Raw genomic sequence first — 22,301 nt, forward strand, 5'->3', positions numbered from 1 at the left:
TGGCGGCTAGCGCAGATAGCCTTCGTGTAGCTTTGCTCGAAAGTAAATAAAGTTTTTCACAATATTCTTATGAAGTTCTTCATGGTGTTATTACGCTAGATTGTAGTGAAATATACAGAAGAAATAGCTTGGTTTGGGGTAATAAAACACTTAATGTTTAAAAGAAGAACTTTATTAAAACACACATATATATACTCTTCAAAAAAAGAAACGCAAAAGGCAAAATATGATACAAATTGTTAACAAGTTTATTCCGGGTATGACATGTGTGAAACTTTGCACATTCACTGCTGAATATCCAAAGTCTGCAAAGGCGTCCACGCTCACTCGGTGAAGTTTAACGTCACTCAACGTCAATAACGAGTATGCCCACCGTGAGCATCAATAACTGCTTGGTAATGAGATGACGAATCACATCCTGTGGAATGGCTGTCCACTCAACCTGCAAAGCTGCTGCAAGCTGAGATAGAGTCTGCGGTTGAGGTTGTCGCCATCGCAGACGTCGGTCCAACTCGTCCCAAAGATGTTCGATGGGGTTTGAATCTGGTGATCTGGAGAGCAAGGGAAGAACGTTAATGTTGTGGTGTCTTAAGAAGACAGTGGTGAGTCGGGCTGTGTGAGGACGGGTGTTGTCATGTTAAAAAACATCGTTGACGTTCACCATGATGGGTTGCACATGGGGCCTAAAAATCTCGTAGACGTTTGCGTACGGTCTGATCGGAAACCCTACGCAGCCCTGGTATGGTTGAGGCAGTAGACGTCGCAGTGGTGGTACTATCCCGAAGGTGACGTAACCGGATGTTGCGATCTTGTGCGGGCGTGGTCACACGAGGTCTGCCAGATCGTGGACGGTCACGAGTTGATCCATGTTGTTGGTGACGATTCCATAGCCTTGTGATGGTGCTTGGGTGGACATTCACAGCTCTGGCAACATCTGATCGAGATTCGCTTGCTTCCAAGCGACCCGTTGCGTTGTGCTTCAGTCAGTCTTGGCGTAACTGTATTGCGTGTCGGTGGCTTAACACTGAGCTATGAAAACCGAGAACCCGTCACTTTTATACGGATTTTGCACATGTTGCACTTGTAGAACATACAGATCTCTCAAACAAATTTATTAGACACGCATGCGTTTTGGCGAAAAATCCGATGTTTTCCTCCGTTTTCAAAGTGCACAACTTTTATTGTCATTTTGGTCTGACAATCAGTGCCTTAACACGTGTAAAATCACATACTCTGAGCTTGTAACGTTATTACATATATTTCTCTTTAAAATAACAAAAATATCCCTTTTGCGTTTCTTGTTTTGAAGAGTATATATATACGCTCCTCTACAGTAATTTTAAGATCCATCGAAGTCAGTCACGTATAAAAATTCAAGACGTCAAGTCGCTAAATAAACGTGTAGCTCTCAGAGGTGAAATTTTAATCATTCTGTTTAACTTTTAAAAGCTGTTATTAGATTTTACAGAATTTATTAATTTTTTCCTTGTGTCGATAAAAATACTCTAAAATCATATATGTAAATTAGGAAGCTTGCTTCCACCAGTTCTCACAGCTGTTTACTTTCCAGTCACATCTTATTTACGTGATTTTGTCTGAATCTACATCTGTCACAAAGTTTATAATAACATAACACTAGATCACATCACAGTCCTGATACACTCTTTCACTAAGTCATTATTTCTCCTGCTTCCTGAATACTAACTTAATCATTATTTTGTGTGCAATACACTTTTAACCCCGAATCACCTTAAGCCCTTGGGCTGCATTTACTTTGTATGTCAATATAAGATACTTTGGTTAAAGATTAATACAAAATTAAAGGCCATAAGAGCTGTTTGTAATTTTTCAGTAACTTTATAGTACTCCAAACTGAGGACTACTTTAATTTCACTAGGTTTTTAAAATATTTTAATTCACTCTTGAAGGTAAAATGTAACTTAATTTTAATACATTTGCTTTAAATATATCATAAACCACAATTCAGATGATCGAGACTTTTACGAAATGTTTTTTTCCAAAAATTTGCCAGAAATCCTGGCTACTTGGAATAGGTCTATCAAAAAGATACTGATGGGTCACTCGAAACTTCCCTGAAATTCTTCACTCTTTACCATAGATTTCTGACGGTCTCATTAGCAGTAACAGTGGCAAGTGATGACAGAAATACTTGGTTGCTGGACAATGTTAAAACTATGAAATGTGTCACTTGAGAAACAAATTTATAACGACGACTTTGACTAAACCTCTGAGAGAGCCTAACAATGGTAAACAGAAGACACACTTTCCTTTAAACTGTACTGTTCATGGATTATCAAGAAAGTTCTGCTATGATTCACTGATGCATAATCTCTTCTACCTTTCTCTGTGAAATTCTTCGGCTAATAAACTTTTCAAGAATTTACGAACAGTATGTACCAATGTTCGAACAGTCTTTCTGTATATAAACGTCAATTGTACTCCATGACACCAACAGTCTTTTTCTGATACTTTTTGCCATCCCAATTAAAAATTTGTATTTCTTCATTACCCTATTAACATCTGTTATTTCTCTGTTCATATTAGATCTGGTTTGTTTTAAATTTCACACAAAGCTACACGAAGGCTATTTGCGCTTTTCTTCCCTAATTTAGCAGTGAAAGGTTACAGGGAAGGTAGCTAGTCATCATCACTTGGACTACTCTTTTACAAACGAATAGTGGCATTGACTGTAACATTATACCATACTCACGGATGAAAGGGAATGCATGACTGGTGTGACATAACTCGTGACCCTCACATTACTAGTAAAGCGCCCCAACTACCGGGCCATTCCGTATCTCTGCACATGAAATTACTGAATTTGGTAAGTACCTAATTCAGAATGTGTGATTTAATGATGTTTTAAATGTCCAACAAAAGCTAGATTGCAGCTATTTACTGGTACACTTAGTTACAGTACAGTAAGAGTAGGTTAAAACTTTGTGTTTTTTTAATTTCACGCAAAGCTGCATCAAGGCTATCTGTGCTAGCCATTCCTAATTTAACAGTGTAAGACTAAGGGGAAGGTAGTTAGTCATCGCCAACTTTTGGGCTACTCTTTTACAAACGAATAGTGGGATTGACTGCACATTATGATGACCTCACGGCTGAAAAGGGGAGCATGTTTGGTGCGACCGGGATTCGAACCCGCGACCCTCATATTACGAGTCGAACGCCTTAACGCGCTTGGCCATGCCGGGCCGTAAACTATGTGATTACCGACAGTTACTTTGTTTATTGAATTTATGTTCCATGACTGAGCCTGTGATATGTTTACTAAGTTACAATATTAAAATCTGTGGTTCGATTGCCTGCTATGGACAGAGCGCATATTGACTACAGTATAGTCTTACGTTATGATAAGGTGGTGGACAAATGTTAATGTTGAATAAATCACAAACTTCGGTTTGTTTGTTGTTGATTTCACTTAAACGCCAAGATTGAAAAATTATATAACTTATACACTAAATGCATACAATGCCACCTGTAGCTCTACGGCAAGTTGATACAGGTTCTGGGCACAACGTATGCACCTTTCTGTTAAGCTTTATCTTAAGAAACAAATCAAGCAAAAGAATTTATGTGAAATCCCTAAAACATAAATTTATACTTTTGGCAAATAAACGAGGAAACTTATTTATTGTATGTAGTTCATACTGCAATAATTATACGTTTGTATTTATATATAACAAAGCCACATCGAACTATCCACTGAGATCACCGAGAGAAGTCGAACCCCTTATGTTAGCGTTGTAAATCCGTTGACTTACCGCTGTACCAGCGGGGAATAATTATCTATATAATCAAAACCCTACATAAAGATTAAATTGTTTCTTTGTTTATTTGTAATTAAGCATAACACTTTCGAGAGATAAACGAAAAAGTTTATTTATAGTATGTAGTACACAGTGCAATAATTATATATGTAATCAAAACCCTATATAAGCATTACGCAGACTGCTATGGTTAAGAATTTATAGTGAAGGACATATCTAAATTATATGTATAAGAAACTATCTTGTATAAAGACGAGTAAAATGTACTGAAATGATTTATACGTCTTAACTGTTAGGCTTATTGATAATCAGATATATTTTATTAATGTTAATTCGCCGTTTCATTAAGGAAGTACTTTCGAATGTAGTCTTCCGTGACCACATCTGTTGTTTAAAAAAATATCTTAAACAAAGACTTGAAGTTACAATTAGTATTAAGTTAGATTTTACTTGTTATGTCTATATGTGAAAAGTATTGTTTTTTTTTTTTTTAATTTCGCGCAAAGCTACACGAGAGCTATCTGAGCTAGCTGTCCTTAATTTAGCAGTGTAAAACTAGAGGGAATGCAGCTCTTCATCACAACCCACGCCAACTCTTGGGCTACTCTTTTACCAACGAATAGCGGAATTGACCATCACATTACAACACCCCGACGGCTGAAAGGGCGAGCATGTTGGGTATGACGGGGATTCAAACCTTCGACACGCACCTTTCGAGTCGCCTGGCCAACTACCTGGCCATTTTTACGTATGTAAAAATAGAAGACATGAAAAAAACTTACCAACGTAATGCTACTGATAGCAATTATAATCAATATAAATGATTCAAAGTAGTTAGAATTCACAATCAGTTGAACACGATGTTTCACGGTTTTGAGTTTATCTCGTACAGAAGAAGGACAATATCTGAAAGATAAAGAAACAATAGGTAGGTAAACCTAATATTTCTGAAAATGAACAAAATTACTTATCCGTCTTTTTTTACAGAGTCTGCAAATGGATATTTTTGATGACGCTTGCATTATGTGTTTCATATTTTAAGGTTTATCTCACAATGCAAGATGACATGTCTGGTATTCAAAAGCAAAAGAAAGAAAACCTTAGAAGATAGAACACAAATTTCACTTTCTTAACACGAGAATTCAGCAGTATCTATACAATTAACATCTAAAAACCCGACCTACTTCAACACCTAAATACGTACCTGATGAGAGTTGATATCTCTTTTAAACTTTTCTTGTCCATATCGTTATGTTTGTAAACGTAGAACGTATTAACTTAACATGTTGAACGAATACAGTAGATTGTGAAGTTTAACTAAACACAAAGATATTTTTTACGAACTTTCAAGGGATGAAAATTTTAAATACCTGATGGAAGATTGTCAGTTGTAAGAACGATCAGTCGACTCATTAACAGAACACTTACCCTCAAAAAAGAAAATGATATAGATATATGTATTGTTGAGTTAACATAAATCTACACAGTGGACTACAAGAGATCTGTCCACAGCAGGAAATCGAACTCCAAATTTTAATATTGTTAGTCAGTAAACATACCGCCCACTCAGGGAACATACAATATTAAGCCTAAAAACAATTATATTCGTTAAGCCATGTATGGAATCAATAAACGTACACTAACTAATCAGTAAAAATGAACATTAGTGGTAATCTGAAAAGTAATTTTCTGTATTAAATTGTTCCTGGCAGCATACATATATTTACACTTAAGTCCGTATGTTTATGCGCTACATTCAGTATGTGAAGGAACAAAAGAATTATTTATATTTTAATATGTATTCCAGAACAAAGTAACTGTTTTGAAATAAATTTAACATTGAGTGGCATGCAAATGAAAACATACAAAGCACATCGTTTAACACATTATTAAAGTTTGTTTTTTTTGCTGAGAGTAGCTAATTAGACGTACCTAGCTCTTTGATTATCAGAAGAGTAAAGATTAATAATAAAACAAAAGACAAACAAAACAATTCAGTTTACTTTATGATTTATCAAATAATTAGCAAAGACCCGAAAAATCTTTGTGGCCAAATTAGCATCTTTATTACAACAGTACTTTTTTAAATATGGAATTTCTGGAATAAAACGAAAGAATTCCAACGGCAGATACCAAAATCTATAATCCCACTTGTTTTGAGTCTAACAGTGTTTTTAGCTTGTATTAACTACGCTTTATGTTCTATAAAGAGATACAAGTATAACAGTTACCTATGTTTTTCATTTAGTTTAGTGAAGAGTAAATTTTGACGTACTCATTACTATCAGTAAACGAGTTTATTATGTTATTCTAAGACCCATGTTGGTGTTTTTCAAAATTTAATGTATTTAATGTATCGTTTTAAAAATTTCTATTAAAGTATATTTATATTCGCTTTTTGTTTCCATCCGATGAAATGAAAGGCGTGTGATACTTATTTAGATAGATGCGAGTGCGTTTTCAGAACAGACAAAAACTGAGTATTATCATAATAGATACACTTTATGACTTAAGAGCAATAGCAAGTAACTCATAGATGCAGCATCAAAATGTTATTAATCTTCACATGTAGTATAACAGGAACTCAGTGAAAGTGCTTGAGTTTAGTAAACAGTTAATATTTTGTATGCCACTCCTTTTGCTTTAATAACTACAGACAGTCTTTCAGGTATTCTTGTAATATATTTAATTAAAGTGCCCTTTGGAATTTAACTCGAAATGTCTTTAATACACTCCCGTAGAGATTCTTTGGAGGTAACTTTTGTTTTTTCAAGTTTTTAATCTGTCAAATCCCATATCTTGGGGTTATTACCTTCTTTGCAATAAAAACCACTAGGTATACCAAGACGGATCGCTATTTAATGGTACTTGCGCTGTCCACTATTCCATCTATTTTTCAAACGTCTCCTGTTGACTCAGCAAAAACACATTCCCAAACCATCACACTGCCTCCCCCTATGCTTCATGGTAGATGTCATGCATTGAAGTAAGTATCTTTCACCGTTTTTTCCGTCGGACATACGCTTTGAACCTAATATTTCAAACTTGGACTCATCCGTCCATAGCACCCTTTTTCAATCATCAACAGTCAAGCGTTTGTATTATAAGTCTTCTTCATACTGTAGATATGGACACTTTACTGTCACTTATCTCCTGCCTGAGATCAGTGACAGTCTTCCTTCTGTCCTGAAGGCTACATAAACAAAGAAACTTAACATCAGTCTCACTGAGTTTAGGTGTTCTGCTTCTTCTTTTTCTATTTTTAAATTTATCTGTCTCGGTTTCACATTCTAGGATGTACTTGACAGTGTTTCGGAAGCATTTTGAGTTGCAACAATTTGTCGGACAGTCCAACTAGCATCACGCAAAGTTTTTATGCGAACTCTCTGCTTTACTCGTAATTATCTACGATTTTTCGTCTATGGCATGACAACAAAACTTAATATATAACGTTAAACACTGCTTTTACGAAGGCTTATTTGTGTAGTGCTATTAAATTGATTTATTTTACATGCTAGATTATTTCTATATGGTTGCATAGGGTGCTATGATAGTTATTTCAGATTCTAAATTTGATCAGTACGACATGCCCTTGGTACAAGTATAGGGAAATTCTAAAGAATTGTTAGTATTCCCACCCTGAAACATTTAAGGATCAGTGAAGCATTACCATAGTGTTGAAATTTACATTCTGTAATGACATAGATGAATTAGTCCATAAAATGGAAAGAATGACAAGATATTCTCTTGTACTAACACTTTTGTAAAAAATTGTGTATAAAAATTATGTCTTGAACTTTTAAATATATTTCAGATTGATCATTATAGAGAAACTTTTAAATATATTTCAGATGGATCATTATAGAGAAACTTTTAAATATATTTCAGATGGATCATTATAGAGAAACTTTTAAATATATTTCAGATGGATCATTATAGAGAAAAAAACACGCGAATCCAATAAATCATCTAAAATTCAAACAGAAACTATTTTCTCTCTTAGAAAAGTTGTCTGAATGTCAACGTAATGGTTATAACAACGCCTCCCTCTGTATCTGAAATCTTGTTCATATCAAAGGAATGTAATAATCTACGGCATGTGTTTTTTATTAAAAGCCTTAGATCATTTATTGCTGAACGAAACCCGCCTTTCTTGTCTTCCTACAAACCAAAATAGCCACGTTTTCAAAGAATGATAGTTTTTGAAGTTCAAAGAGTTTGATAATCATACACCTTTTAGAAAAAACGTAAATATTTCAAACATTATATAGTAAAGAATTGTTATTACTACCAGCAATTCATTATTACTTTTAATAAAGGCTTATCAACAGTTGAAAAATTGTTTATTTCATTGAATAGACAGTGAAATACTTTAAAAGGATTATTAAGTCCTCAACCTAATATCTGTGACAAAAAAAATCATGTGAAGTGCATTCTTCTTAGTTTGTTTACGTCGAATTCTAATTCTATATTATCCAAGATTCCTCTATTTCAAGACCAAAACCAGTCTATTAGACTGAATGGTAAGAAACATAAATATTTATTGCTACACTTTCATTTAACTCCAGCCCACAGACTGAAAGGTTTGTTTGTTTGTTTTGGAATTTCGCGCAGAGCTACACAAGGGCTATCTGTGCTAGCCGTCCCTAATTTAGCAGTGTAAGGCTAGAGGGAAGGCAGCTAGTCATCACCACCCACCGCCAACTCTTGAGCTACTCTTTTACCAACGAATAGTGAGATTGAACGTAACATTATAACGCCCTCACGGCTGAAAGGGCGAGCATGTTTGTTGCGACGCGGATTCGAACCCGCGACCCTCAGATTACAAGTCAAACGCCTTAACCCACCTAATCATGCCAGGCCGACTGAAAGGTCATCAGAGAATTGCACTTTCTCTTCAGCCATGAGAGAATACCAACAGTATACAATAGCTGGACAGCAGAACAAATAATTAGTGCTCTCCATGGAAGAAAGGAAGGACAATATTGGAGGTGATTACATAAGCAATATCGATCAATTGTAGTCGTCAAACACTAGAGTTAAAGGTAAACAAACTTAGGAAGGAAAATATAAAGTGGTAAACCTATGGGTGCAGCATTATGGTCAAGATCTCCCCTTCCAAGAATAAAAATAAAGTTAATAAGTTGTTGAACGGGAGGCACACCTTTCCTTTATAGGGAGTGGGTAAGAATTATCATGTAGTAAGTTCTTGTCAAACATGAGGAAATTGAAGATGCTGAGTGAATTTCTGCCGAAGAAATGGCAATTGTACTTTTTATGTGAAGTGCTTATCAAAAGTGACTTTCAAATATTTGAGTACATCAGATTTTTGGAGAGGAACTATACCTATGAGAACAAAATGAATAGAAATGGATTGTGACAAGGATAGTATTTATGATGTTTCTAACCAATAGAATAGGCGTGCTTTGGTCCCTTTAAGAGTATGACATCAATGATGTCACCATACCAAGATTTCGTTGACAGCAGTTTGCAGAACATTGTTAAGAGTAACAGCAGTTGAACAAGTGGCGATCAAATCTGTATCGTCAGCATATTTTTAAAGGTTAAGAGCGAAATGAGTTTGGAACATGTTTGATACGGATAAAATATAAAGTAAAAGACAGAGTAATGGTCTTCAACGTTCAGACTGAAGTATCAAGAAATAATACCATTGATGAAAATAGCATCTTGATGATCCTCGACGAAAGAGTGAACTAGCGATAATATGATAAGTGGAAAGAAAACTTTTGTAAATTATAGCTCAAACCCTGGTAACAAACTTAGTAAAAGCTCTTTCAAAATCAAATCAATTTAAATTGGAGGGACCTATTATTAAAAACGATAGAGATAGTCTTGTATACTCAATAGAAGGTGATGATCGGAGATGAAAAGGTGGATGACACGTACGAGTACCAGTTCAAGATGCGGCTAAGCGCCGAAAGCTGACGAAATTTTAGAAAACGATTTGTTTAAAGTTTTTTTTTTAAAATAAAAATCGTGTAATCTGCAAGTGTTTTTCCACATTTCTTTTATTTTTTCCTGAGATAAATAAATATCTATCTTTTATCTCCCACAATTTGTGTTTTCTTATAGCAAAGCCAAGTTGGGCTATCTGCTAAGTCCACCAAGAGAAATCGAACCGCTGATTTTAGCGTTGTAAATCTGTAGATCTCCCACAGTTTATTACCAAATAAGTCTTTCAAACAAAACCAAGATCCATCATTCGGCTGTATAATAAGATCAAATATTTTTTCTTTCTGAAATGATACTTAGATATTCAGTACTGTCATGTCAAGGTTTAAACTCCACAAGCTGATGAAACAGTTAAAACTAATACGCCTAACATATGTGACAAACTAAGAAGAATGTAAAAAATAACATACTGTTTGCACAATTTTACGTGCACTGGGTTTCAATTATTCGCTCTCTTTCAGTGTTTTAGCCATAAATTTTAAAGTGTTATACTACATATGTAAATAGTGTTTCAGAAAACCTTTGGTGACTAGCTTTACCGCTGATGCTGAAACTACTAACACAGAACTCCAGAACTTTGTAGTTCTTCCTTACAGAATTATCAACACACTTTGACCATATACTTGATGGTAAATATCTGAATATTAATATATGATATTTTAAAATAAATGAAACGAACACTGCTCTCACACCTAATGGATTCAATTATTTGGAACTACGCCAAACTCCATGCAAATTGTAACGTTTTCTCGACACTTTTAGATATAGTTATAATGTGCATTGGATACTATACAAGAAAGTGAAAGTCTTCTAATATCCTTCTGTTGCTCAAGCCTTCTAAGCCATCATGTTAATTCTTACTAGCTCATCACTTTAACCGGTGTTTTTAGCGAAACATTTGAACGAATTTTTGCATTAATTTTTTTCACTTTATATCTAACCATTTCCTTTTCTCCAGTAAAAAAGTCTATTTTTGTCCACAACTTTCTACATAATATCGATTCTTAAACTATCCAATATAATTACTAACCATTTAATATCAATGCGCTTTCATGTCTCCTCCTTTTCTATTTCAAGCAGAATTTTAATATCGTCTGGTATTATGGATCTTTTTTTTTTATAACACTTTGCTGAATTATTTCTCTTCTAACACAAATTTGGTTAATTTCATTTCTTCTCATCGATCGAGAAGCAATAATATCTATTGAAAATATCAATTACAGACCTCCTCATTTTTAAGAGTGCCACAAGCCTTTGTTTTGCAGTTTCTTCTGAATATTATGTATATATCATACATGCCTTTACCTTCTCTACTTATTTAAGTTATTTCAGTATGCAGATGACACTGCTTGATTGCGTTGGTGTCCAGCTATATCTTCTATCAACATGGTTCTTCAAGCTGACGTTGGCTATTTCCATCTTTGACGTCGGTTATCGCGCCTTTCATCAAATGGTAACATTTGGACTATTTTCTTTGTATCTACCTGAAATAAATTATTCAAATCTTGCTGTAATTCAGAATTATTCAACATCAAAATCGGTAAGGTTCTGATTCAGCTCTCCAATATATCTAAATATTTAGGAGTTATATTTGACAAGCACCTCACATGAAAACCACTGATCTATCTGTGTTAGAACAAAAACCTGAAAAGCTTATTTATCTTCCATAATCATTAACTTGAATGTACTAAAGTATGAGTTCTTCGCTTTTACCATATACTTACAAAACATTCGTTTAACCTTGCTTCATTTATGACCACACACCATTAATATCTCTGACTTCTACGTTTTATAACAGAACATTGATTATTAAACAAATGCCTGATGAATAGCCTTTAGAATCTACTTTCCTAGCCTACTCACAAATTGTTTGATATAATAATTGTTCCTTCAGTTACTTATTTCCATAGAGATCGTTAAATCAAGTATACTTATAACCATTTCAAAACCTCAAAAATCATTTCAACGACATACTCGCTATCCGACTGAATAAAGTATTAACAATTATTCTCTGAAATGAACGTCTCTTAATATTTATGTCACGACCCTTTCATCTGATAATTCCACCAATGCTTCATCTACTGTTGCATACTTATCTTTCACAGGACCAAGACAAATCCAAGTTTCTTAAGACATCTAGAATCTATTTACAATAAATGCCCAGTCATTCTCCATGACTTACGCAACAAATAATTTCTTTCACTTGGTCGGAGAGAGAGCGTTATCCATTTATAATTTGACGTGCCCCTCCAAAGGATGTAATAAAAGTACTTACTGATAAAAAAAAATTGTATACAACATGCACTATGTCTGGTCTTCAAGTTACTTATTCCAATCCAGAATGCGTGTGTGGCCACATCACCTTTCCCAACATTCTTTGTCGTCTTAAAGTGATTCGTATCAAATGTCTCTCATCTTGATTCCAGACTCATAATGCCATCCTTGCATGAACTTACTAAATAAACTTACCAGTTCATCCTCTATGAAAACTATTTCTTCCAACTGAATAACTGTTTCAAGATGTACGAGATGTCTCTTCGACTGGATTATCACAGACATGTTGCTTCTTGTCTGAAATAACAACTTACCTCCGTACATTTATTCAGTGATAAAGTAGTGTTTTGAGCACTTAACATCTCATCAACTAATATAATTCAATTTCTGTTATGGAACATTTTTCAGCATCATATAATATACACTTGCTAACACTTTACATTCAGCCACTATACTTTCTTCTAGTTCACCACTTCTATGGGCTGAATGAAAATAAAGATGGAAAGAAATCACACTCTCGTTTAACGAATTCTGGCAGTGAATTTTGGGAGACAAAGGACAATTCTAAAGCACTATTCTTTTACACACTTTTTATTTATATAATTAAATGGACAAGTGAAGAGAAATGTGTAAAAACAACACCAGTCTATGTTACATTTATTACAAATTTTATGCGTAGTGGCTTCTAATTCTTCTCCATCCTACGGTTATTATTTAAAATGTCATCATAAAATTTAATACAAAATAAACGTAGAGAACTTTTAAACTATTCTCTTTTAGAGAGCTGTCATTTATATTTTGTTATTGTTTAAAGAAATTGAAATTGTTACGTAGATAATATATTATAAAAACCGTGGAAAATTCTTACATGTTATTAAATGAAAACATGATTATATTAAGACGTCACACTGATACCTGGAAGCTAGCTTGAACTTCTTCCACGTTGAACGAGTTGAGTTGTAATGCAAGAAAAACATTCAACATCAGAAAGTTACCTATTGCAAGACTGCTCACGAAGAAAATATAACAACCTAACTTTTGATCATTTCTGTAAGCTCTAAGGCAGTCCCACAATGGCTCGATGCATTCCCCATACAATACCCGAAACATTATCATCAATAAATGAGGAAAATGAGGAAAAGTTCCATCTGTAGAAACAATTATAAAAATCATAAAGTATTGTATTTAAACAATAAAAGTTGTAGCTCTATTGTATACAGGTTTACAAATGGTATACAGATGTTGATTAAAACAAACAAATTATAAATAATTCTGAATACTAAGTCACGGTAGCTTAGTATTCAGGCTTTGTTAATCAGGCTATAATTAGTCAAAGTATTTAAACGTACAAGCATAAACATTCACGGTGAAAATCTCAAAGTATTTTGATCTAATAAATTTTTGTTAATTTAAGAATTTAAACAATCTACGAATCTTCAATAAACGTTTATTATGCTACCCTATACCTTGGAAGATAGGCTGCAGAGATCTCGATACAATAGATGCTATGCAAGTATTTAGAACATAACCTACAAGGCCGAATGATAGTATTTACTACAAAGATGTTACAAAAAGTTAAATACCCATCAACAGTGTAGTTTTATGCTCTGAAAATGTTACAAAAATTAAAATACCCATCATGCTATTTTATGCTATGAAAACAAAGCTATAAAGACAGTATTATGGTATAAATGAGTAATTTCAAGTAGGATATGAAAGTAATCAAAGCATTACATTTAGGTAAATTTAAGTTTTGTGCTTTAACTTTGGTATTTATTTTTGAATAGGTGTGATATAAACTACAAAAACTGACAAACATCGAAAGTCGTTTTGCAATGAATGAAAAGAAAGAAAGAACATAAAATCTAAAACTGTACGCTATTTCTATAAGCAAAGGATAAAGATATAACGCAAAATACAGATAGATAAGTAATTGAATAATAATCAGATGCACACGTGCATATATGTAAAGACAAACTTCGTTTAAATACTATTCAAGTTCTGTACTGTATCAAAATAACTTTATATACACCGTTCGAAATTTATTCATAATTAATACATTGTTGTTGTTTTTTTACATTTTATTTGTTCCTTTATTGAGTCACAGATCACTTTCAGTGTAAAATGTGTTATTTTATATACTTCAAATAAAGTAATGTGTCTCTTTCAACAAGCTATACATTTTTGTTTTTATTTATAACAAAATACTTCATAAAAATGTGAATAAAACATTTAAACCACCTACCTGAATTAGGGATCTGGTGCGAAATTTTGACTGCTGTAATGATCAAAAAATAAGTGCATACACAGAACAGCAAAAACATAAATTATGATAGTGAGGATGAGAGACAAATCCCACAAGAATCCAAATGTGTTAATGATTACGTTTAACAGAATCATCATTGTAGACCATGATCCTGCGAGCTTTAATAAACAAATCTAAAAAATAAAATAATAACTTATACTTTTATCTGTGAAACTTTAGTGAAAATGAAATATTTTCAAAGAAATACCTAACTTAAATATCACGGGTTGTAGATTCTGTGATGTTTCAGTTTTCACTTCTTTCAAAACCAAATTTAATAAATGGTAAAATCTTTTTAGAAAGAATGAAAAGCAACGTCGTATTTTACGCTTTGTAAAACTCACTTTAAAAAAAAAACATGAAAAATCCCCATGCGTCTTCCAAGACAAAAGTGATGGATTTAGGTAAGAGGTTAGCTTCTGGTCTACTCAAAACGGCTTCTCATACAAATCGTAATCTCATTACTTATCAATTACAAGTATTTGCAATAGCATAAAACATTCAATTTAACTAATATTATCGATATACTGTGAAGAATAAGATGTATTTGACTGTATTTACTCAGTAGGTTGAAAAAAAGTCAAGGCTGCATCGCGGTGTTGGTTACTGAGTCAAAATATTTTTTCTTGTAATTGTCTTTCCAAAACTAGGGTTCGTCTTCCACGATGTAGGGTCTTATAATGCATAAAATACGGTATATTACTTACAACTGACCATAAATATAAGCTTCATTCTGATTGCCTTCTATCTATTAGACTTTGTATTTGTTAAAGAGTAGTTTAAAACTTTGGAATAAAACTGAAGAATAATCCAGAAACTGTGTTTAGTAAGCATTCAATATGAAGTGTTCAAAAATATGAATTATGAATTCAATTTTCCATTATTACTGACATGTGAAGAAGAAGAGGGCGAAACTATGGAATCCTAATTACAAACACAGTTTAGATTTAAACAATAGTATTCGTTCTTCAGAGCATAACTAAAATAGTAAACACTTAATTTCGTGACCAATATGAAAAATAACAAAGTTATGTTAATAATTACACCACGAAGATGATATTTTGCTTGGCTCTGATTGTAAATATACGGAAAAACACTAGAGCACCCACACGAGAGTCAGTTCTTTCTCTCTACATTTTACATAGCTAAAAATAAATCCCAGAGTTAGTTTAATAGCAATAAAAAATACGATGTGTATTTAAAAATATAAATCAACTGAACTTTCTTATATGTTCTTTTCCAACTGTTTGTGTTTTACATGATCTTGTTCAAAATGGAACTTTATTAAAAACAAACAACCTCCGACAAAAAGGGCAGATGGTTAAACAACAGAATCCAAACGCCCAACCGTAGTAAAATAGTATACAAATTGACAGAGTCATTCAATGCAGGACAACCCACACCGATCTTTATCGTGCCTTGCAAAGAACGTAATAACAATACACAAAGTACTAATCTCGGTTACCAACAAGAAGCACCATCTCGAGTGGTATAACAAGTGCAAACAATGGCCAAATAAGAGAGAATTGGTGAGAGTTGATGTGGCCTCTTTATATAAATACAGAAAACAGTTTTGGAGAAACCTACATGAATCACTCAAACTCTCTTGTGTAGTTTCAAGTGTCCATGCCTTTCGCGGTGAAATCATGGTTTGGGCCATGTTTACAAAGCAAACCCTGAAATCCTTGGTCCCTTTAGAAGATAGAATGAACGCCATATCTTATCTCAGCTTAATTTTGAATGAAATGCTAATTTCAAGACGATAGAGCTCAAGCTCATCATGTCCAAATTCTGCGTGCACGGTTTAAATAGCATAACAGGAGCTTTATACATATATTTGATGACGAGAAATCCACTTGAAATAAAAATGTATCTCAGAACGGCTAATATGGGTATTAACACTTTTATTGGTAAGCAGAAAACAACGTTTCGATCTTCCTAGGTCATCTTCAGGTTAACTTTTGTTAACCTAAGCAGTAAAAGTGTTAATACCCATACCAGCCATTTTGAGATAAATTTTTAGAGATCTCCCTTGTCCACCACGGTCCCCAGATCTTAATCAGTTTGAACACCTCTGAAATAAACCTAAAAAACGAATTCTCTGCCTAACTCGAACCACAGATGGTATACGATATTGATGACTGAATGGTGAAAACACCATCACAACAACAACCAGTACCTTCTAGTGTTTTTATTTCACGCCATTTCGTGGCTTTTATTTGATAAAAAATTATTCCCTATTTATCATGGTAGTAGTTTTGGATTTGAAACCTCAATGGCAAAACCTGCGAGGCAACCCAGGAGCGCTCAGAAACTGTTGTTTCTTTTCAGCCCCGTGCTTGTTCAGAAGTTCGGCGTAACTTGAGAAAAGGAAAATAAATGAGATAATTGGCATTACTAAATAGAGGTACAAATAGTAGTTAACTTGGTTATTATTTAATGAGCATCATGGAGGGTGCCGGGCCTAGATGTGAAGAGGTCTCAACGAGCCGAAAAAGAGGAAGATCGAGCTTTGCTTGTATTAGTAGACACAGTGACACAAGCAAAGAGATACTTCATTTTAATTATAATGCACGGGTTAGAATTCAAGTGAGAGCAGATTCTATAATAAATACTATGGTATAATTACTGAAGATTATTTAAAATTGAAATTCAATTGCTTGAAAAAAGGGTCTCTTTTCAGGGCTTGGGTAACGAATTATCCAAAAACCACAGCCAAGAACAATACGATAGTCTGGAGGGTCCTTGAGAAGATATGTATCTGGGATATATTTTAACTTCTTGGAAATCTAGTTTGCATCCTCTGATATTAGGTAAATGTCAGACCTTAAAGAGGCAAAAAATTGGGAAAGTAATCATTTAATGTTGGTCGTTTGGTTGAAACTAGAGAGTTACTTTCGTTTTCCCAGATACGAGCTTGTGCTATTTTTGGTCGTTTTTACATATATATTTCTCTATAAGTGGGTTTTCTCGAAATTAAAAAGTGGTCCAGTCCCAACGTTATATTTTGCTCCCTGTTGTTATTCATACAGTGTGCCCCGTGGGCAGCGGCTTGTCTGCGGGTTCACACTGCTATAAACCAGTTTTTCGATATCTGCGGTGCGCAGAGCACAGATAAAGCATTGTGTAGCTTTGTGCTTACATCTAATCAATCATCCAATCAAAGAATGGTACAGTGTAGAAGCAAAAGAAGTAAAAGAACGTTCCAATTGTGTTAGAGACAATGAAACAAAAAAAACAAACATAAATAATATTTTGGTGACTAGTGTCCCTTCGGTTTATTGAATTTTTATATTCATGATTACAACAAATAATCTGAGTTCCTTATTTGTTTCCTGTTATACAACAAAGCTACACGATGGGCTATAATCTGTCTTCCACGGATATCGGATATCAAAACCCCATTTTTAGTGTTTTTTAACGGTTTGATAGAAATAACATCCATCTCTGACTGGTTGTAGGATACATAAAATATATATTGACTTCAAAATCTACACGTTACAGTTCTGCAGTAGCAAGGATTAACAGATAGATTTTACTGTTAAATACATAGAAACTGTTTTACAACCAGTAATATTAAAGTTTATTACAATGTTCATAGTTTAAAATGATAAAGATCTTACGATAAATAAACATGTTAAACATATTTAGGAAAAGAAAAAATAATCCTACCAGTCTAAAGGCTCTTAAAACTGACAGACCCCCATGACTTTTGGGAAAAACATCCACAAGCAAAGTTGTTACCACAATTAGTATATCGAAACTATTCCAGCCTGTCTCAAAAAACTGTTTTCCTTGTTCAAGAAGTTTCAAATAAATTTCAATTGTGAAAATCACTGTCAATGCCTAGAACCAAATACAACAGTAAGAGACATAGTTAATAATAGTTTAACAATATATATACAAAAAGGTAACTTATATTTCCTACACATAATAAGATGAATACAAGTTTCATCAAGAAAGTTTTATTCAGATTCACCAGTAACCAAGAATTGATATTTGCTATATTTGAAATATTCGATTTATATATTTATAAATCCTAGTTTAAGAAAATGCATGTAAAGTCAAATACACTTTGGAAAAACGTCATTGTTTATTCTTATTTATTGCTTAAAATCATCTACACATTATACATCAGTTTAACAATGTATTTCAGGTATTTCATTCAACAATCTAAAAACAGTTTTTGACTATCTCATTTTCATAAACGTGCAAAAAACTAGGAATAAGTAATGTCATCTGTTTTATATTTCTATTTTACCTAAAGAAATCATTCTAAGGTGTGTTTGTATTTTCAGAAATTTTAGAATATAAATGTATATACAGGTATATGTAATTTAAGAACAACAATGTCATTGTGATCCATCTAGGCTATCACATCCAGTGAACTTTAAATTAAAACACTCAAAGCCAGCCCTTAACATTTAAATATTTATCAAGACTTACTGTAAACTCTCCTAAATTAACTGGATCCACTACATCTGAAATCAACCCATTTCAACCTGGTGCCACCATTAAGAATGAAAAAAATTATACATCAACACTATCAATTCCTTTAAACTCATAAATGTCTCTAAACTTTCTTTTTTCAAGAGAAAACAATTTCAGAAATCTTAGCCTGTCCTTGTGTGATAACTTTTTATCTCAGATATTTTCCTATTCACTCTCCCCTGAATCATATCCAACAATTCAATGTCCTTCTTAAGGTAAAGCATACAAGGGTGAACAAAACAACCTAAAATATGAAATTATAACCTCTCTGTACTTGTACCAAGTGTTTCTGTAGATATTAAAAGGAATTCTATTTGTCCTGCTACTAACAGTGCTTGGTTGGATTGAAAGACTGATGAACTAAAACAAGAAAACCATTTCTCTCATAACAATATTGAGGTTATCTTCATCAAAATTACACACATAATTCAAATTTGATAGCCTATATGTATTACCTTGCATTTATTATGATTAAAATCCATTTATCATTCATTTAACCAATTTTGTAAGTAATGATAAAACATATATTTGGATTATGTTTGATCTGTTCTGTATATGAATTGAATGTCATGTGCAGGTTTGGAATTGCAATCTAAAATGTACAACCAAACACCAAGATATTGTTGATATACGTAAGACTCTCTTCCCACTGAAATCATGTAATGTAAGTTCTTTCAACCACTTAAATGGGATACAAAACTAATACAAACCTACTTGAATTCTGAAAGCATTCTTTGAGTCTGATTTCATCATATAATTTAACCTGCTAATTGCAAGAAGCACACATTTTTGCAGATGGATGAAACAGACAAAATATGGTATGAAGTTGGATAAAAACAAATATTATATTTATAGGATAAATATAAAAAAAACACTGGACTAGCACACTGTTGTGACAAAATGAAACATATAACGAAATAAATTAATAAAATCTTTACTTTAAGATGAACTAAACGAAAAACACTAAAAAACATTTTGAGATAAACATTGAAACTAGGATGAGGCTTAACAGTGAATATTGGGTCTTGAAGCACCAGAAACAAATCTTTCTTAAAATTCCAAAACTGCATTTCCAATCCCACTTCTTTTTGTAAGTGATTAAATAAAAAATGATATTTGTTATATTCCAGCAGTATCTCTACTCCATTTAACAGTTACAAGAAATTTCCCCACATACACAAGATAAAATATCAAATGATATAAACATCCTACAACACAGTAGTTATGATTAGATTCTGCTATAGAAAGTTACATGTGGTTGGATTAGCATACAAACTCAACCAGTTTTATAATGTTACAATTTAAAACTTTAATAAAAAATTAAATACTTTTGTAAGTTTAAATATAAACTATAGGAAAGTTAGACAGGTAGTACTTGCATACCACACAGTGATGAATATCATTCACTAAACCAACAATAACAATGAATAAGAATTATATTATCAGTGATAATACGCAATTATTTTAAGATGAAGAACTTCTGTATTGTATTTATTTTAAAGACACTTGACAGTAATTCAAATTATTAAACATTCTAAAATCATTGGGCACTAATGTGCAGTTATTTTTATTCAAGCATTAAGTAAAATATAGCATGTTTTATATTATTTCAGCTGAACAATTGATTGTGTAAATGAACTGAAGCTAATAATCTAAATTACCCAAAACATAGTTTAAACCTACCCAATAATAGAAGAAACATTTAGTTTAACATTTAATAAACTTACACAAAATATTATTACCTTTAAAGCATATTTATTAACTTTTCAGTAAAAAAAAAGGCAAAAGGTAAAATATTTTTGAAATTTTGTTTAATTTAAAAACTATGAAAAAACTGCACAGTAATTTTTTCAAACATATGTGGTTTTAAGTGCTTTAACTTTAAAAGGTGGCTTAATATCAATATTTGAAAAACAAGGATTCCCAATTGAAACAAAGACAATACCTTTAAGTCTTTTTGACTAAAACATAAAATTTGATTGCTACATCATTTACTTAAGTTAAAGTATTTTAAAAATTACAAAAATATCTAATTTAAAATATAACTTCTAAATACAAAATAAGGTAGATTTTGAATATTATTTTCAAAGAAACAAATAATGGTAAAACAGTTCGATCTCTTATTCATTATTAATTATTAAACCTGACAGCTACACAACATAAACCATTAATATTGTTATTTGTTGTATTTTTCAATAAAATTATTAATCAATACTTAATGGTTACCTTAAAGTGAGCCACACTTTTAGGAAATAATTAGCTAAGTAAGATTAAAATAATTAAATTAAAAATGTTTGATCGATTGATCAATAATTAATTGATAATAACAAAATACTTCACTTCACTAATTAGTTATGATTTATTTTGTACATGAATTAAGTATATACTGTATAAGTTACATTTTCAAAGTTAATTCAGATTAAATTTAATTATAAATAAGGTTAAAAGCAGTTCTTATTTTTGTTAATCTTTATAATATTCACTTTATCATAAAATATGTATTATTAGTTTACCTACGTTTTTCAGATATAACCTAAGAAAGCAAGTCAGAATGAAACATTATGGAGTCTAAATAAAAACAATCAATTATTTTGAACAATTTATCCAAAAGATGGATAAATGTTACTAGTTTTCTTGAAATTCAAGAATTACCTAAACCTGAACCATTGATAACTACAGACTTTTATAGTATAGAATATTTTTTACAGTTATAAGTTTTATTTTCTTAATTCTAAGTAATACACTGTCCTTAGTATTTGTAAATTTCTTAAACACGTTGTATTACCAAAGGAGTATGTTATTTTAGGGAATTAAAAAAGCCTAAATACAGAAATATTCTAGATATATATTTCATTAATGAAGAAGTTTGGAAAATAAAAGATAATCTGTGGTTAGAAGTGTGAAAATTAAATACATGAAATAGTTGCAATTCTTTGTTACACATAGTGGTACTATACATATGATCATTTAACAGTATCTGTAGCGTGATATTACAATAACTGAAAAATATTCTTTGGTCATGACAAATTTTCAGTCATTAGAATTGTGAAAAGTACCAAAAATACGTTTTGCAATTACCTCACAGTTAATGTAGCTACAAGTAAAGCCACTGTTTTTGAGGTCTGTGAACATGAAATAAATCAGTAGTTTACAGTAACTTTTTGGTCAGGCCTGCATTGCAAGGTGGGTTAAGGTGTGCGACTCGTAATCTGAGGGTTCACATCCCTGTCTCACAAAACATGCTCGCCTTTTCAACCGTGGGGGCATTATAATATGACAGTCAGTTCCACTATTCGTTGGCAAAAGAGTGACCCAAGAGTTGGCAGTGGGTGGTGATGACAAGCTGCCTTCTCTCAAGTCTTACACTTCTAAATTAGAGACAGATAGCCATCGAGTAGCTTTGTACGAAATTCAAAAACAAACAAACAAACAAGCTTTTTAGTCAAACAACCAGTGTTTCA

The 22,301-nt window shown here is 32.6% G+C and overlaps 1 protein-coding gene across 12 annotated transcripts in view; it reads right to left on the reverse strand.

Moving 5' to 3' along the window:
• The window catches only part of LOC143233871 (sodium channel protein 1 brain-like), a 72,661-nt gene that overhangs the window by 17,161 nt on the left and 33,199 nt on the right, over positions 1 to 22,301 (reverse strand). For 2 of the 12 annotated variants that reach the window (XM_076470699.1, XM_076470697.1), the window contains exons 1-5: positions 14,290 to 18,012; positions 12,960 to 13,192; positions 12,240 to 12,341; positions 11,076 to 11,254; positions 4,580 to 4,703 (exon numbers count right to left, since the gene is read on the reverse strand). In XM_076470699.1, the coding sequence (XP_076326814.1) occupies positions 11,180 to 11,254; positions 12,240 to 12,341; positions 12,960 to 13,192; positions 14,290 to 14,368 (489 nt within the window). In that variant the 5' untranslated portion in view covers positions 14,369 to 18,012 and the 3' untranslated portion in view covers positions 4,580 to 4,703; positions 11,076 to 11,179. The other 10 variants (XM_076470706.1, XM_076470705.1, XM_076470701.1 and 7 more) reach the window with 7 other exon arrangements.

The sequence above is a fragment of the Tachypleus tridentatus genome, chromosome 12, assembly GCF_004210375.1.
Source record: "Tachypleus tridentatus isolate NWPU-2018 chromosome 12, ASM421037v1, whole genome shotgun sequence".
NCBI classification, from domain to species: domain Eukaryota; kingdom Metazoa; phylum Arthropoda; class Merostomata; order Xiphosura; family Limulidae; genus Tachypleus; species Tachypleus tridentatus.